The sequence below is a fragment of the Erpetoichthys calabaricus genome, chromosome 2 (genome assembly GCF_900747795.2).
Source record: "Erpetoichthys calabaricus chromosome 2, fErpCal1.3, whole genome shotgun sequence".
NCBI classification, from domain to species: domain Eukaryota; kingdom Metazoa; phylum Chordata; class Cladistia; order Polypteriformes; family Polypteridae; genus Erpetoichthys; species Erpetoichthys calabaricus.
The window spans coordinates 88862174-88881058 of NC_041395.2; the positions used below are offsets into that span (position 1 = coordinate 88862174).

At 35.3% G+C, this 18885-nt stretch overlaps 1 protein-coding gene across 1 annotated transcript in view; it reads left to right on the top strand.

Annotated features, from left to right (window-relative positions):
* Positions 1-16964, top strand: part of LOC114646085 (metaxin-1-like) — a 68572-nt gene extending 51608 nt beyond the window's left edge. Inside the window, exons 5-8 of the mRNA XM_028794074.2 lie at positions 7769-7951; positions 8627-8703; positions 12877-13034; positions 15809-16964. Of these exons, the coding sequence (XP_028649907.2) occupies positions 7769-7951; positions 8627-8703; positions 12877-13034; positions 15809-16041 (651 nt within the window). The 3' untranslated portion in view covers positions 16042-16964. The remainder of the gene's footprint in view (positions 1-7768; positions 7952-8626; positions 8704-12876; positions 13035-15808) is intronic.
* Positions 16965-18885: the final 1921 nt, after the last annotated feature.

Genomic DNA, 18885 nt, shown 5'->3' on the forward strand with positions numbered 1-18885 from the left:
TAATTTGCAATATGTAAAAACCACATAGTGCAGTCTCTACTAAAGGAATTATATCTTGATTGCAAAGTACCATATATACTCATGTAGAAGTCAGATCTTGAAACCCGAAAAATCGATCATAAAATCAGACTCCAACTTATACACCCTTTCAAAAATGTGACACTTAATTCTATTTTATTAATTTTTTTTTTACATCTTCTTGCCTCCTCCAGTCCCGCATCAGTCTCTTAGACAAACCGAATTTTATTGCAGCAGCGCAGTTACCAATTTCTTTCGCTACTTCAACTACATTTAATTTAAAACCAACTTCATATTTTCTTCTGATCGAATACTCCATCGCAGATAAGGGATGCTCTTACGATAAAGGGGTATGAGGGTGTGAGATACAAAAAACACAAATCAGTGCAAACGTTGCTTCGGAGTAGTTCAGGTTATTACCGTGTGGTCACGTAGGCACGATACATAGAAGAAAAAAAAGGCAATGTGTCCGTGGTTACTCTCTCAGGTGGGCGTTAGCATATCATAATCTCTTGGACCAATAGCGTGAGTTTTACGCATTCGACTTATATGATCGACATTATAAAATACCAGAAATTATACGGTAAAATCAAGTCCCAACTTATCCGCAGGAGAACTTATCCACCAGAAATTATACGGTAAAATCAAGTCCCAACTTATCCGCAGGAGAACTTATCCGCGAATGTGCTTCTCATTAACAGTTTGGTTACAGTGAAAATTTGCAAGGTATTGTAGATTTACATGTTCCTAATTCCTTGGAAATGTTTATGTCATACTATGTAAAATAGAACACAATTAAATTACTACATTATAGACATGCCAGGTTAGTCTTTACATCAATCCCACCATGCTATGTGTCACACTTAAGTTTGGGGCCATAACTTACAAAGCAGTGGTCTAGAGCTCAATTCTTGGTAACTTGCATCAGTTTTAAATTTTGTTTCTGGAAATGTTTGCTCATTAACTGCCAGCTCTTGCTATTAATAGAAAATGTCACTTAATGCAGCAGTTTAGCGTTCACATTTTTATTCTTTATTGGAGCATTGACCAAAAAACAGGAGACAGAGCTGGAGGTGGCAGAGTTAAAGATGTTAAGATTTGCATTGAGTGTGATGAGGATGGACAGGATTAGAAATGAGTACATTAGGGGGTCAGATCAAGTTGGACGGTTTGGAGACAAAGTCAGAGAGAAGAGATTGCGTTGGTTTGGACATTTGCAGAGGAGAGATGCTGGATTTATTGGGAAAAGGATGCTAAGCATATAGCTGCCAGGCAAGAGGAACAGAGGAAGGCCCAAGAGGAGGTTTATGGATGTGATGAGAGAGGACATGCAGGGGATGGGTGTAACAGATCAAGATGCAGAGGACAGGAATATATGGAACAAGATGATAACCCCTAATGGGAGCAGCCAGAAGAAGAAGAAGATTATTTATTGGCCTGCTGATAAATTGTGCAAAAAAAACCTAAATAACAAAGGACTAGCTAACAAAATCTCATTTACACCTGTGTGCTTATCTACATGAATAAAACATTTACAAATGAAATAAAACAGAGTTGTGGGAAAGAGGGCTATTGTTTCATCTCACTCCATAATATTCTTAGGCAAATTAAATGCACATAGTTAAACATTTGTCTTGCAAAGTAAGAAGGAAAGAGCAACCACTTTAGCCATCCATTTTCTAACCCGTCTACTATGTTCAAACCAGGCCTTCTGTGCCTGTACCATCAGCACTGTGTCTGATGTAGAAACCAGTCCTGGGCCTCATTTAAACACCACACTCATTCATACTGGACCAGACTAGAGTTGCCAACTAACCTAACATGCAACCTTTAAATACTACATTAGATCACATGGTGTTTAATTAAGAAAACTGTATGTACTGCAGTGCTCCAGAAAGTGAACACAAGTTCCCTGTCTTACAATCAGCAGTAAATCATCTTAAATGTATTACATGTACAATACATTTTTTCCTTCTAGTAATATTTATATTCAGTTTCTTAACATCTAGCAGAAATATCATCACAGTGTAATTACAATCTTGCATTTCTCACTAAAGGCAGTTTTCAATGCTGTTTAACTTCAATACTGTACCTCTATTTACTTTTCTTTGAAAAGTGGAATGTCATGGCACTATTAAACATTTATATGCAGTTCTAAGAACAATTTAGGACTCATTCTAATAGTGAAAATTTTTGTATCCTTATGACGCTAATTCCTTGACCACAAGCTGTGCAGCCCTGGATAAGGAAGTATTTGTGTGGTCTAGTAAGTGTGAAGCTCTTTTACCGAAGAACTAGCTAAGTGCCTGGAAAAACAAGGAGCTGGGGTGCTACATTTTGGCGGGTGGGGGATGTTTGTTGGTGGTTGTAAGAGCACAGTATTATAGTTTATACTAATACTAATAAATTATTAAAGACATTTTACTGCATAAACCTGAATTCCACATTTTTTTAAAAGTCTAAACATGTAATAATTCAAGTCAAATGCTCCTATGGCATTTCATACATATTTAAGCAAAAGGGGTTAACATGATAAAATAGTTAAGACTACAACGATGACTTCAGAAGGTTTGTTTCATTTAGGATTGTGAAGCTATGACTGTTCTCTTTCAATAGTAAAAGTAGTTACTTGGTTTTATAATGTTTATGACTTCACTCTGTAAATTACAGCAGGATCGTCTTACATACATGTCTCTTCAGAATTTAGGTAAAGGCTGCTGAAACATGATTACCTTTTCAGGACTGTAGAAAGGGATGAAAAATATTTAAACTGACAGAGTATGATGTAGTATATGAGAAAGAGTGTATGAGTTGATCCAGACTGAAACGGACAGTTTTAAGTGGTTCTGCAAGCTGTAAGTTAACTTCTTTTGCTGGAAATTACCTTTTACATTTTCATGCGTTTTTGTGGTTCTGCAAGCAATAAGTCTGCTTATTTTGCTGGGAATTAGCATTTATATTTTCATGAGTTTTTGTTTTGCAGTATGGTTTATACATTTTTCATCTTCACAATAATTTACTCTTTTTGGTGTGTTTTTCCTTTATTCTTCACAACATCAGAGTTGCTTTGCACTGCTTGTCACCCCAAGGTACTTTTGTGAGTATCTAATTAAACAGTATGTACAGTATACTGTCTACAATGAGTGCCATTTATTTTATGAGCACAAAACTACCACAGCTGCTTGGCAAGAAAACTAAAATCTCAGGTCAGCTTTACTAAGTACTTTAAAGAATAATTCATTTAGGTATTTTAGGTTTGTTTCTTACTTAAAAATCAGCTTAGCACATACCGTTAAATTTTAACCTATATTAAAGAACAATGGAATGAAGAATACCTCTACAGTTGTTTCAATTTTTAAATTAATGATTATTATAAAAGAACAACATATGTCAATATATGATGTCCGTTTTTGTTGTTGTTTACTTTAGAAAATGTTTCTCTGGATGCACTTATGATGCTACAGCCCACCAAGAATACCTTGAGTATGTGTTTATTGGGTGTACACAAACAATTGGGTGAGGTTGATGGAGGATAAAATGTTTGCTCTTAATAATCCCAACATACTGCTGTGGCATCAGTGGGCCGTATAGATGTGACTGTGGGATGTTGCTAATGAAGATGATAGCAGGATCACATCTCGGGATCTCAGGGCAAAATCACAAGAGGATTTGTAGTGCAACTATGTTACTTATTATAGTGAAGTGACAATAGATACTGTATATCGAGATGTGGTGCCTTTTTTGGTTTGCAAGATAGCACCTCAGACTTTGGGTCAACAGCTCTCTGAAGTAGAATACCATATGTGTTATGCTATTATCTGCACTGCTCTTCCCCCCCATGATATACTGTACACAAAAACTCATACATGTACATACTGTGTATGGACAGCATGCATGTACGTATATATGTATGAATGTATACATGTAAGAGAATTTTTTTTTGTATATGAAAATATTAATTGTTCAAATAATTACAATATTTTTGCACCTTACAGAAAATGCATCTGATGTTCTCATAAATATAATTATGCCAATAAATGTTTCACTTAAATTTAGACCACATTATTTTAAAGCATGCTTTCCAAATAAATGAATCTCAAGAAATGTTTATTTTTAGGATGCAACAAGAGATTGACTTTGGATTGTTCCGGGATGCATTTTGATATCAATGATGTCTTTAAATCTGCTGTAATTAACTGGCATCATCAATGGAGACCACAGGTTTACAAAAGGCAGAGACAAAGATTGCTATTAATTCTGTTTTCAGTAAACCATTTCCTTGTTGATTTTAACCTGTGTTAAGGTTCATTATCATGTTAAGATATTCAGTTTTGGCCAAACTGCAACCTTCTGGCAGAGAGATCCACATTCTCTATCAGAACATGAAAACGTATGCGAGTACTTAGTAGAGTTCATGATATAATTGATCTTAATATAGGGCAACAGAGACAGAAGTAGCATCTGTCTATTCACTTATTTCTAGAGCTCTCTTTACCTGCTTTATAATCACTGGGAGCAGTAAAACAGCCTGACAAAATTAATCATTCGCTGATGTGTTTCACAGTTTGTACAAATTCACATATTTGTATTCTTCCCTCGCCTATCACTAACAATCCTGAAGGTGTAATCGACAAATTACTCCCAATTTTCTTCTCATCTGATAACAGCACCTAATTTCAATCAAAGTACTAATAGCATTTGTAAAACCCCCAGTCAGTTCTTGTTTGCCTCATGTTGTAGGTAATTACTTTCTTCTACGTTCCAAATAGCTTCCCTAGCACGAATATGGTATTTGGTTAATAACTAGAAAGTTGAAAAAATTACATCCTTACCCTCTTCCTCACTGTTCTTCATTCAGATAATTCAACTTTTGGTTTAATGATTTTTTTTTAACTTTATTATTATTTTTCTAACTAGTGTTGCCTTTTCCTATTTATGTATGATATCAATTACCTGATCTGCGATGATCAAAAACCATTTGTCCCTTTTTGTTATTATAGGTCTTTGCTTTTTCTTGTTGTGAACAATGACTGAGTTATCCCATTACTTTTGTATGACATTTCTGCCCTGATGAAATTGGAATGGCAGAATTTTCTCATTAGAATTTAATTTGTAATATTAGATTAGACACCCTACCTTTTACCATAGCAGATCAGTTTAAATACCTAGGGGTAAATATCACAAGTAAACATAAAGCTCTTTATCAACAAAATTTTGCCGTCTGTATGGAAAAAATTAAGCAAGACTTGCATAGATGGTCAACTCTTCATCTCACTCTAGCCGGAAGAATTAACATTGTTAAGATGAATATCCTTCCTAAACTTCTCTTTTTATTTCAAAACATCTCAATATATATCAATAAATCGTTTTTTAAACAGTTAGATTCAATAATAACCTCATTCATTTGGAACTCAAAACACCCACGTGTCCGAAGAGCGACCCTACAAAGACCTCAGGCAGAAGGTGGCATGGCTTTACCTAATTTTCAGTTTTATTACTGGGCAGCAAACATACAAGCCATAAAAACCTGGACACAAATAAATGAACATACACAGGCTTGGTCCGCAATAGAAGTAAAATCCTGTAGTACTTCTTTATATTCCCTGCTCTGCTCTCCAATAAATGAAAGTTATCGCAAATATACTAATAACCCAATTGTGCTTTACTCACTCAGAATATGGAACCAAATTAGGAAGCATTTTAAGATGGAAAATCTTTTATCAGTGGCACCTCTGCAAGAGAACCACCTCTTTCAACCTTCGCAAGTATATCCAGTTTTTAATACCTGGAAAAGTTTTGGGATTAAAATGCTCAGAGATCTTTATATAGACAACATATTTACATCTTTTGAACAATTACGTTCAAAATTTAACCTCCCAGCTACACATTTCTTTTACTATCTTCAAATTAGAAATTTTGTTAAACAGAAATTGCCCGATTTCCCCCACCTTGCACCCTCCACAATGCTGGAAAAAATACTGCTCAATTCCGAGGAAACAAACACTATTTCCACAATATATAAAATCTTATTAGAGTCCCTACCTTTCAAAGATCCAAGAGGACATTGGGAAGAAGATCTCTTAATCAATATATCAGAAAAGGAGTGGAAGGTAGCAAAGCAGAGAATTCACTCGAGTTCTATATGCGCAAAGCATAGAATTATTCAACTAAAAATTATATATCGAGCTCATCTGTCTCGCTTAAAACTGTTCAAAATGTTTCCAGGCCAGGATCCAACCTGCGAGCGCTGCAACCAAGCTCCTGCCTCATTGGGTCACATGTTCTGGGCCTGCACCAAACTAACATCATTTTGGACAAAAATTTTTAAGTGCCTCTCAGACAGCCTTAGTATCACAATCCCTCCTAACCCACTAACAGCTGTGTTTGGTGTCCTTCCAGATGGACTGGAATTGGAGAAGGACAAGCAAACGGTGATTGCATTCACTACACTCTTGGCACGCAGACTTATTTTGTTAAATTGGAAAAATCCTAATTCTCCTCTTATAAGTCAGTGGGAAACCGATGTTTTATATTATTTGAAATTGGAAAAAAATCAAATTTTCAGTTAGAGGATCTGTACAAAATTTTTTCAAAACATGGCAGGATTTAATCAATATTATTTCAGAATAAGAGAATTAACTATTATTGCATTTAACTCCCTTCTCCATCTCTTATTTATATAGATATTTACTTCTCCCCTTCTTTTGTCTAATGTTGCCTTATTAAAAAAGCTTAAAGCAATTTTCCTTTAGCTAAGCTCTCCTTCTCAGGGGTGGGGTTTGATTTGTCTTCAAATTTGTTGGGTTATAAATTGATCTGTTTGTATGGAATGATTACAATGAAAATTAATAAAATAAAAATATAAAAAAAAAAAAAAAAAGAATTTAATTTGTTAGATGTTCCTTTAAAAATTAAGACATCCTTATGTGCGATTTGTATTTTAAACTGTTTTACGCACTTGTTTTGTTTTAACTGTATATTCCTACAAAATAGCTCATTATCGTTGTTGTTTTTTTTAGTTTACTTTGTATTAAACATACTAAGAATTATTGACTACATTTTATGTGACTGTAGTTCCATGAAAACAGCTAAGGGTCATAGGAGTAGTACAGGTTTATAGGTTCATTATTGTCATGTGTGCATTAGAGAAGAAAGTAAATCTATGCTATGTAAAGAATCAATTCGGTCTGTTTTATAAACTGAATTCCCCTAAATGCAAGCCAGAAATGACCATGTTTTTCAGAAAATGGCTTAATACATGTGCATACTATTTGGGTATTAAAAACAAACTGTTTATAATTCTGTGTTTTGACTGCTTTAAGAACCTCTTGAGTCGGTCTGTATTGTTTTTTGCATTACAGTACCATAAATGATTAAAATGTTTGGTAAACATAAGTGAACTGTTATACAAGATATTTTCAATATTAAGCAATCACATAATAGCATTATAACATTATTCTGTTGAAAAAAAACTAATTTTCTTTCCAGAAGACTATTGTAAATGATGCTTTGAAACACACTTACTTATGAGTCTTAATGTTTCAATATTGGTAGTTTTTAAAAAAAAAAAACTTATACTGCATTATAAATATATAAATCTAGGAAGGTCACAATTATTTGTTTAAATTAGTTTTAAAATATCTGCATTTTTGTAGACATTAATTCAGTACAGTATTACACAATTCTCTTGTGGGATGCATAAAACTATAAAAAAAAAAAATTGAATTGGTTGTGTTTTTTCTCCCTCTAGATTTACACATTATGGGTAGACTCAAAGAACTATGTGGATGTGACACGTCGTTGGTATGCAGAAAATATACCGTTTCCATTGAATTTCTTCTTGCCTAACCGTATGCACAGCTCTTTCCTTGATCGTCTAAGACTGATCAAAGGGGATAATGGACTTGAACCTGGAGAAGAGGCAGAGAAAGAGGTTAGAAAGCAGTGTTTAAGGTTTCGGTGAAAAGTAAACGGCAGATATCTTGTAAATGGCTTTGTATCAGCAGCAAGACATGATGATGTAATTGGTTTGCTTAGGCAAAAATGTACTGGGTGTTCTGTCCTGATCCATTGCAGGTGCAGCAGCAGTGATCATAAGATTTTGTAAAGGCTGACATCTAGTCATTTTGAGCCATTCCATTTCTCTGTAGACATCTAGAATGCTAGACTGAAAACGTGTAACTTGTTCAAATGGGGGAAATTGTATCATTTGTTGTTCACCCAGTGAAAGCTAGGTGTACTTACAATGGCCTCCTACTGCTCAGTGAAGTGTGTTGCGTCTCCGATGAAGATGGAAGTGCTAGAAAGATTCTGACAATGCTAGTTTTTTTGCTTGTTTAAAACTGTTCCCAAATATTATCAAAAACAGGGCTTTATATTTTATACACAATACTTTTCATTTGATTTGGAATCTATTAGTGAATTTTCAGTAATTCAACTTGGTACATATGTTAAAATTGTAGTGAACTGAAACTTAAAAATGCTATTGTTAAGCGTGTAACTGTCAAAGGAGGCATATTTACGGAAATGTTAATGCATAAAAATGTTTTTAAAAAGTCACTTTCAACATTTTACAAATAATTTCACACTTCTTTTTTTCCTTTTTCAGCTTTATAAAGATGCTTTGGAATGTATGACTCTTCTATCCCAACGGCTGGGAAATCAGACTTTCTTCTTCGGCCAGTCGTATGTATTGCTTTAAATTTTGAAACAGTCAATGTAACGTGAAATTCTCAAACCTGTTTAGTCTAAGTGACAGCCACAGAAGACCAGAGCCTATTACAGTAGCTGTGGGTGCAAGGGTGGAACCAACCCACGCTGAAAATGTATGGCTTTGGTGATTCATAAATAATTAAAGTTTGGGCTTTATATTGATTTAGTAAATTGTCCTGAGAATATTTTTATTCAGTATTATTTTTGAAAATATGTGCCATTGACATTTAAGTCACTCACAAGTCTTAGTTGATGTGCATGAACCCCTAAAAGGTATTGTAATGTTACTAGCCCTGTTTCCTGTCGAAAACAGGTAACAGAATAAATTTAAATATATTGATATCTCTTGTGCTATGTGTAGGTTCAGCACCTTTCCTTTCTGTCCTCATGTGTCTAAATCTCTCTTGACTGGAGCTTCCTCTCTTGAGCTCAATTCCATAATCCCTGCTTCTCAGACTTATCATTTCGAGGCACCTTTCTTGCGTCCTGTCCAGTTTTATACTTCTCACCTTTGAAGGCAACTCTTAGTGTACCTCATACATCTTTACTCTTCCTTGTGTGTTTCCCACTCTTACATACCCTTTCAGTCTCGTCACAAAAGCCAAACTAATCAATCAGATTAGCCTAAGGGACCAGACACACACACACACACTTTCTTTTATTATGTAGAAGATATTCTTTATAATGATGTTGTCTTTATAATACCATATGATGTTATGAGAGGTTACAGCAGGTTCAGAAGTCTGCACCTAGAATTTTAACTTGCATAAAATCTCAGGTGCATATAACTTCCTCACTTATGTCTTTGCACTGGTTGCTTGTTATATATCTTAGAACCTTCTTTTGCTTACACATAAAATTCTTTATGACAGTGGTCCATCTGTCATTCTAACATATTACTTTATTCTTCATTCCTCCATAATCTGGTCTTCTGCTGTTGAATTGTGTATTGTCTTTCACATTAATCACTGGGTAATCAAACAATTCTGCTGCACCCCAGTTATGGAACTTTATATGTATTAACATTTGAGTGTCTGCCTCAATTGATATTTTGAAAAATTATTTAAAGACCCACATTTAAACAGGATTTTATATTTTGGCTATTTCTTATTGTAATTTGATTGTTTTATCATATTAATTTGCTCTATTCTTGTATGTCTCTTTTATATATAATTTTAACTAACTTATCAACCTCACTTTGATACACAAAATGTACGTTTCATTTGTTTCCTTTTATTTTATTGATTTTTAAGGATTGTGCTAGATTGAGCTAGTTGCAGATTAGTAAGGCATACATCTTACTCATATTAAATTGAATACCCTCTGCCCTACACATCTTCAGAGCATCGGAAAAGAAAAAGATATTCAAAGATATTGAAAAGGTAGCAGAAGTACTGGATACTTAATGGAATGAGGACAGCATTAAGATCATGTGGCGTGTTGCTTATCAGGTGAATCCGATTCCCACACCCAATTTCAACTTAAATAGGATGCCCTCTTCCTACTGTATTATGGTGGGTGGGTTAGGAATGTTCCATTTATAGAAGATACATTTGTGTGTTGTGTAAGTTATCACAATAGATTTTGGATACTTGGAGTTGAGAAAGAACTGTGTGATGTACAATTGTGAGTGTCACACAGAGTGAAGAAAAGTGTATTTTTTTAAGTGGCTGATTTTATTGTTATCTGAAAATAGAATTGAATGATCCCATTTGAAACTCTTTCTCAGATGGTATAGAGTTGAACCCTTTTGAAAGAATTGGTGAAGCCCTGGAGATGATCCCCACATCTTTATCATAGTTAAAGTAAAATTTTGGCAGCAATTATTGAAAAATGATTAAAAATAGGTCAGGTTTCTTCTAAGGAAGTCTGTAACTTGCATGAAGTAAAAGAAATGTTTTGATGAAAGGTTGTATTTGAAGCACTGTTGTTTGAAAGATGCAAATATTTTATAAACATGCAGTTCTCTAAAAGTCCCAATGCCAAGTACTTTCCATATGTTAATACTCTGTATGTGTTGAGATGGCTGAAATATATGAATGTCTTGTAAGGGCGTGATTGACGGTGACATCCTGGCTTTCAAGTGCCTCGTGCATTCATAACATATTGGGAGTGATTTTTTGAAGCACTGATTTTCTGTTTAGTTGGTGATAATCCTGGTTAATCCTGGTGCACAGAGTGAAAGATACAGAGTTAAATTAGGGAATGATGTCCTCTCCATGCTCAACCAATCTGGTTAAATCCATTTCTTTTTGATTCCTTCCACAATCTTATAATATTTATATCTTCTACCCGTAGATGAAGGAGGAGACAGGTAGTGCCTTGCTCCCCCTCAGCCATAGATGTCTTTAAAAAAAAAAAAAAAAAAAAATTTCATCTTTTTAATCTATGGGCTCTTTGTTGTCCAAATGAACAAGGTTATTTTTTAAAGGTTGATTTGTTAATATATATATATATATATATATATTGGAAGGCACTGAAAAGATACAAAATTTTTGATAGAATTTTTATTTTAGTTAATGCTTCCCGCTTTTATGAGATGAGTACATGAAAAAATATTTTTGCACATCTTGTCAACTCTATTAAAATGTTCTGATTCTGCAATTTTTATTTGCAAAACTAGCAAAAAATACAGTTTAAAAGAATTTCCCTAATTTCAGTTGTTATATCTCATATATCTATTGGAGTAAAAATCATTTTCTAAGTTTACAGGAGAAAATAGTAGGATCCTGTTTTAATTTTATGAGGGGGGAGGGCTCAGCAATTTGGCAACACACTGTTGTCTAATAGCTGCAGGATTCTGGGTTCAAATCCTGGCCTGCACACTCCTTTTCCTTGTATCTTTGTGGGTTTCCCCACATAGTCCACTTTCTGGTTGTGTTGCAGGTAATTATGGCTGGTGATTCTAATATTGAGTGAGTGTAGGAGAGCGCGTGACTGAGCAGGCTGTATGATAGATGAGTAGCTTAGCTGGGATGGAATTCTGCTTTGCACCCGATACCAGACCCTAGAACCCAGTGTTGAAATAGATGGGTTTAGAAAGTAAGTGTATGAGTGAAAAGCGAAACATTACTGTGAATACGATTGTTGCTGTGGAGTAATACATAGCCTTATTATTGGCCATTCCGTATTTTCGTAAAGTACTTTACTCCAAAATAAACAGCTTTACTCTTAAATTAATGTAATTAATGTAGTGTAATTTATTAATGTAGTGTAATGTAGTGTAATTTGTCACTAATTAGAAAAAAGTTGTTGAAAATTGTAACAAGGTCTTTTTCTAGATTGTTCAAAACACAAGGGAACTTTTTAAAAAATATCACTTTACCAGACCAGGTTTATTGTAAAATCATCATTTTTAATAGGTTTGAGTATAAAGTCAATTAATATAACTGATTACTGTATTAAATGTTCTGTTTCTTGATTACTTGCACCTGTATGCCTAAAAAAGGGGAAATTGCCGCTAGCTGAAAGTTTCCTAAAATGAAGGACGGGTCTGATTTTTGAAAAGGCTTGCACAGCTCATGCATGAATTTTATGAAGCAGTAGTTTGGAGGCAGTGTACCTTTTTAGTAAAAGATGCACACAGAGGTATTCTTCAGTGTCCTTTTAAAGGAGCATTTAAGGCAACTTTTATTTTTACTTCTATCTCTTATATAATTCTTTATACAGTTATTATTAAAAAAAAAAAAAAACTGAAAAATGGTTTCAATTAAGTTTTAATAGTATCTTACTTTTTCCAGTTTGAGTTGCTTCAAGAAATTAAATGACTGAAAGTAATATACTTACAATTTCTACTGGATTAGTTGTATTCATTTTTGCTTCTTTAATAATACTTCGAGTATTACAGATGACAGACTGGGTTTACTTTAAACTCCCTTTGAATTCTGAAAAATAAAATATGGTTGATGTTTGCCAAACATGGAAATAGCTCAGATGGAAGAATTACGACTGTTTGATGTCATATGTTTCATGGAGTACATAGTCACAAACAATCAAAAATACATTTTAGTGCAATATCACAGTGCATGTAGAGAATTAATAAGATCAGCCCCACAACTGCTAGATTTTTTAATCAAAAAACTGAGTTAACAGGTTAGAAAAGCAAGCCTCTAAATTGTTGTAATTGTCTGGTATTTCTTGTCATAGGCCTTCCTCTTTGGATGCACATGTGTTTGGACTTCTGGCTCCCCTCTTGAAGATGAAACTTCCGAGCAATAAACTGCAGCAGCATCTCAAGTCTCTGGACAACTTGTGCCACTTTTGCACCAACATACTCACTCTATACTTTCCACCAGAAGGAGCTGGTAGGAATTTAGCATTTAGTATTGTAAGAGGAATGTTTGCATAGATAGTAAATGTATCATTAGAGTGTTATTTCAGTTTTCTTCTGTAAGTAATAAGGAGAGATGTTTATAAGAAAAACAAATAAGGTGTTTTTTAAACAAAAATCAGGTCTTTGAATTACTAAGGGAGCCTAGCAAGCTGGAAGTAGGAAGAAATGTACATGTAAGCAGCATGTTAAAAATGGCAGATACTTTATTTTGTGAATCATGGATTATGTAATTGCTGTTACCTATGTAAACTGGTAGTTTTAACTAGGGAATCCATTCCCGGGCTCCCAGATTCCCGGACATTTTTCATTCCCACATTCCTGGGAATGAAACTGCTTTAATTCCCGTGAAAACAGGAATGGCCAAGCTCGCATATATAGAGTGTAAAAGTGTAAAAATCGATTAAGAAGTAACAGAGTTATAGTTGAAAATAATTAAGTGGCACGGTTTTTTTGGCCCACGGTGTAGTGTGTTGCCAATTAATTCAGTCAACAACAGACCAGCAGCCAGTCAATCTTCCGGCTGACTGTGCACAGTGGACTGGGAGGAGTCTGTATTCTGCAGTACACGAATGCCGGGACGGGTCAGAGTTCATTGACGTCTGTGCTGTTGACAGCTTTGAACAGCAACTTGAAATTGCAATGCGTCAGTCGGTTGCATCCGCATTATCTGTGCTAAGAAACTTGCCATCACAGAATGATGACAAAAAACTGGATGCATCAGTAAAAGCTGAAACGGCGGTGTTTCAGAGCAACGGCAAGCATGGGTATTGTTTAGAACAAGTGTATCAGTATCTGATGACTGTGCCACCTACTTCAGTGGAGGCATAGCGTGTTTCTCAGCGGCTGGCGTTCAAGTCTGCATGAAGGTGCGCTCTCGCCTGGAAGACCGCACGCTTGACACGTAATGCTTTCTACACTCTTATTACCGCTACTAACTAGATACATGTACTTATATGACAGCATGAACTGCTTGTAGTTAAAGTTATTCTTTTATTGGTGTCAACATATTGCAGTAGTTTTATTAAAAATAAGTGTCGCTCGTTCCAAAACCGTTCACATGTGAGATGCCCGTGCACTGTGTCATTCCCGGGAATGGATAAACCCTTCCGGGAATGGATTCCCTAGTTTTAACAAGTAACAAGGCACCATTCAATTATCTCAAAGTATGTACATTACCTGTACAAATATCTGTTTAGCGCGCTGCTTGAAAGTTTTTTGACCCCTTTCAATGTCACATTGGTAATTTCCGATACTCTTAATCAGTACTAGTGAGGTTATATCCACAACTTTCTTTATTTTGTTTAGAGGAAATTAACTGTGTGTCATTAGAATTAGATCTTGTAATATAATCACAAGGTTTACAAATTCAGTCAAACATAGAAGGTAACTTGGAGCAAAAAAATGAGGAAACAGGTTAAAAAGTTTGAGAAGTTCATCACCCAGATTCAGTTGAGGAGACTCTTTATGAGTAACTACAGTGACTGTAACTACTTGTGGACATCCTTAAAAATGATACTTCAAAGCAGTATGAAGATGCATAGAGGATGTCAAACTCTGAAGAAAGGTCTTTATATCTTCCATGAGTCGTCTTGCTGCTTTTTAAGATAATTTGTCAAGATGTCCACGTTCATTCATAAACAGTGCAATATAATCTGAATAGCAGTGGTATTCATGGTTTGATATAAATGTAAAATCTTTTGATCTCATCATATCATTGGTAGTTTGCAAAAGGACATTTGTATGATCGTATGGATTTACTGAAGAATGTTGTCTGGTTGGATGAGTCCAAAATGAAACTTTCTGAATCCAACAAAAAATGTCACATTTGATATAACTCTTTCTATGACCAAAATAACACTGTCCACATTAATGAGAATTGTGGTGGTGGTGTCGTCATATTTTTGGGGTCTAAGTACAGTATATACTTGGATGACTCATCAGTGAGGAAAACCTCAATTTAGAGTCATTCCACAGTTTAATTTGCTGAAGGACACTGTCAGTCCCTCTGTCTCGAAGGTAAAGCTTAACCAAAAGTAATCTTTCATTTTGAAGATCAGCCTAATCATTCCAGGCAACTCCACCCATGGATTGATTACAAAGAAGAAATTTAATGTTCTGGAATGGCCAAATGAAATTTGAAAAAAACACTAATAGGAATCCCTTGGCCAGACTTAGAGTGGGCTGTTAATGCTGCATTGCCAAAGAAGTCTGACCTATCCAAGCAGTATGGGGAAAAAATGGGGAACATTCTCAAAGCAGATAAGAGAAAGTGATTAGCAGCAATAGGATGTGATTGCGTTTATAGCTAATAAAGAATGTGATTTCACATTTCAATTTAAAGGTTCACTCACTGTCGAAAATTAATTAAATGTTTTTGCCTTTTTTATTGCAAGAAATGTTTGCATTAAACAATATATAGTATTTTAGTGAATAACTGCTTTGTTAAAAAAAATTAAGACTACTTTCAGTTACACCAGGTATAAATGTAATACAATGTTCTATGCAGAGCTGTGGCTAAAGAAATGTAAAGGAAAGATGAGATGCCCAAGTTTTCAAGGTTTGTGCTTTGGTTTCAACATTAAAAAGGGATTTTTAAACTTAATTAGAAATGCATTTCTTTTTGTTTCATGGTTTAGAAAATCAGTAGTCATGAATAGAGTAAATGCTGGCAATATGAACATATTTTTCTTGTTCACCAATTGTCCTCTAATGAATTTAAAATTAATTTCTTTTTCATTTATCCAGATGGTCCATCAAGAAAAGCATCAAGCCCTCACGGTGGTGACAACTCCGAATTTGACAATGAACCACATAAACGTCGTAACCAAATCCTTTCTGTGTTCGTGGCATTGGGTGCCATGCTGAGCTATGCCTTTTTAACTGGAATTGTATCAGTGCATCGAGTAGATTCACACCACGCCGTGCAAAAAACAGAAGCAGTACGTATTGGGGAGGATGAAATAAATGGCGAGGATTAGTGAAAGTGCTGGGGCTTGACTTGGAGATCATATATAAGGGGTTCATTGTAAACTGGAGAGTCAGTACAGCTCTGTTTGTTTTCATACAAAGTAACACCAATGTATGTGCCATCTTTATTTTTGTAAGGCTGATTTAGGAACAGGGTGCTATTTTTGAAATACAGATGCACATAATACTGTATGCTAGTTTAATCATGAAGGGAACAACAACAATGCATGTTTTGTAAAGAAGCAGAATCTGTATACTACAAGAAGAAGAACAAGCAGTTATCTGTGTCCTGTATTCTAAGAAGAACGATGATAAGTGTTCTTGTTATATACAATATGTTCGAAAATAAGATACTACATGATCACAAAGAGCTTTCATTAATCCTCAGAAGGGTATGTAAATGTTTTTTTCTTATATGTGCATTGACATGTGCATAATGTCTTTCTGTGATCTGATGAAGAGCAAAAGGGGTCTTCCAGTTCTGTTTAGGTGGTGAGGTCTTCAGCTAGGCCTTCCTCTGCTGGTCTGTTAGTGGCAACATTAAATATAAATTTCTTTCTTTTGCCGAAATAACAATTCCATGCCATTTTCTCTGAACTCCTTCGTATGGTACAGGTATAAACTGTAAGGCATAATTTTTTACCAAATGTATTAAAAAGGGACCCTTGTTAATGTGTCTTTAAAATATCTGTATAAAATGTTTCACCCTTACAAATTTGCTGTAATTTTTCTTTAATAAGTGCTTTTACAAAACAAATATAAAAAAAATGATAATGTGATGGGAATCAGATTTTTCATGCTGTCAGCAGGTTCTGACATTAAAATGTTCATCATCATAAAACTGGTATATGGCCGTGTTACTGTAACAATAAATATTGAGCAAATACATCCTGTATACTTATGTTGAGATATGAATAAACCCAGAATCAGTATACTCTACTGTGTGTGGTCTACCCAAGTTGGAAGCTGCATTCTGATAGGCAAAGATTACAATGATGGATCTAAAAAAAATAAGAATACAAGTTGTGTCCGCCGATAGTGTTGATGACATTTCTGTGGTAATGTATACAGAGAAATCCTCAAGTCATTGGTCTGTCACCTACTTTCCATTCACGTATAACAACATTTAAAAAAAAAAAAATCCCAGTGTCATTTATTTAATGTGTATACTGGATGTTTAACAATTATTTTCTGTTCATCTTATACCTGTCAATGATGCACTTTTCTGGATTCGTAAAGTGCTCCCCCGCTATATCGCGGTTCAGCTATCGTACCCCTGCTATATCACGGAAAAATTCAATAAGTACATCCTACCTGTAGTGTACTTTGCAGCCAATTTATAACAAAGCATACGGTTTTCAGCAGTCACTACGGTAGACAGAGTTTTGTGTTACAGTACCCAGATGATTTCTTACAAGGCCCGTTATTGGCTGAAAGAGGAGACTCAACCAATCAGAGCGGGATTTTCATTCTCTTGGGCTATGATTGGCTACTGCTAATGTGGTGTAATGTTGCAAGAACAGCGAGCGTGGATCCCCGACGCATCTCAGTTCTCTGCGTATCGCATACTTGGCTTGTGGTCCGATTGTTGTGAGCAAACTTTTTGTGAACTTTTCATTTTCTTTTAAGCCCTACGATGGCTCCCAAGCATCCTGCATCTTCTAAGCCTACTGGCAGTAGTGAGCCTAAGCGCCAGAGGAAGAAGGTAAAACTCCTGGATATGCTTCGGGAAGAAAAGCGTTACGCGGACGTCGCTCGCTATTACAAGTTTACATGAGTTTAAAACATGTGGGAGGGGTATTTTAAGGCTTAAACTATAAAAAGATGTTTGTTTATATGGTCTTTCTATATCGCAGATTTTCACCTATCGCTGATGGGTCTGGAACGTAACTTCCACGATAGGCAGGGGATCACTGTATATCAAAATTTAGTGTACTGGTATGTCACTTTATTGGGAGCTAGTAATTATCTTAGTGCCCTAGGCTTTGAGAATAATGCATTTTTTGGGATTTTCTTAAATTGTGGCCAGAAAGATCTTAAATAGTAAGACTGATACATTTTGGCACACATTCTACTGTTGTGACATTTTGGAGCCAGAAAAAACAACAACATTTATTTATATAGCACATTTTCATACAAATAATGCAGCTCAAAGTGCTTTACATGATGAAGAAAGAGAAAAAAGACAACATAAATAAGAATTAAAATAAGGGAACACTAACATAGAACAAATGTAAGGTCCGATGGCCAAGGAGGACAGAAAAAACAAAAAAACTCCAGACGGCTGTAGAAAAAAAATGAACTCTGCAGGGGTTCCAGGCCACGAGATCACCCAGCCCCCTCTACGCATGCTTCCTAACATAAATGACCTCAATCAGTCCTCATTGTTTTCAGGGTTCTCATGGAAGAATTTGATGATGACGGTCATGTGGACTTCTGGCATTTAATCCATCAATGTAGGGACATCACGGTGCTTTGATTAGGTGGTGGTGGTGCAGATTGCCACCACCGAAAACCGGAAAAAGAACAGAAGAGAGAGTAGGGGTTTGTACGGATTTTGGAGCCACCATGAATAATAATGATAATTAATTGAATATACAGAGCGTCAGGATTAAACTAAGATGAAGCTAAGAGAAAGCCATGTTAAAGTAATGAGTTTTCAGCAGTGTTTTAAAGTACTCCACTGTATTAGCCTGGCAAATTCCTCTGGGCAAGCTATTCCAGATTTTAGGTGCATAACAGCAGAATGCCGCCTTGCCACTTCTTTTAAGTTTAGCTCTTGGAATTATAAGCAGACACTCATTTGATGATCTAAGGTTACGATTTGGAGTGTAAGGTGTAAGACATTCTGAAAT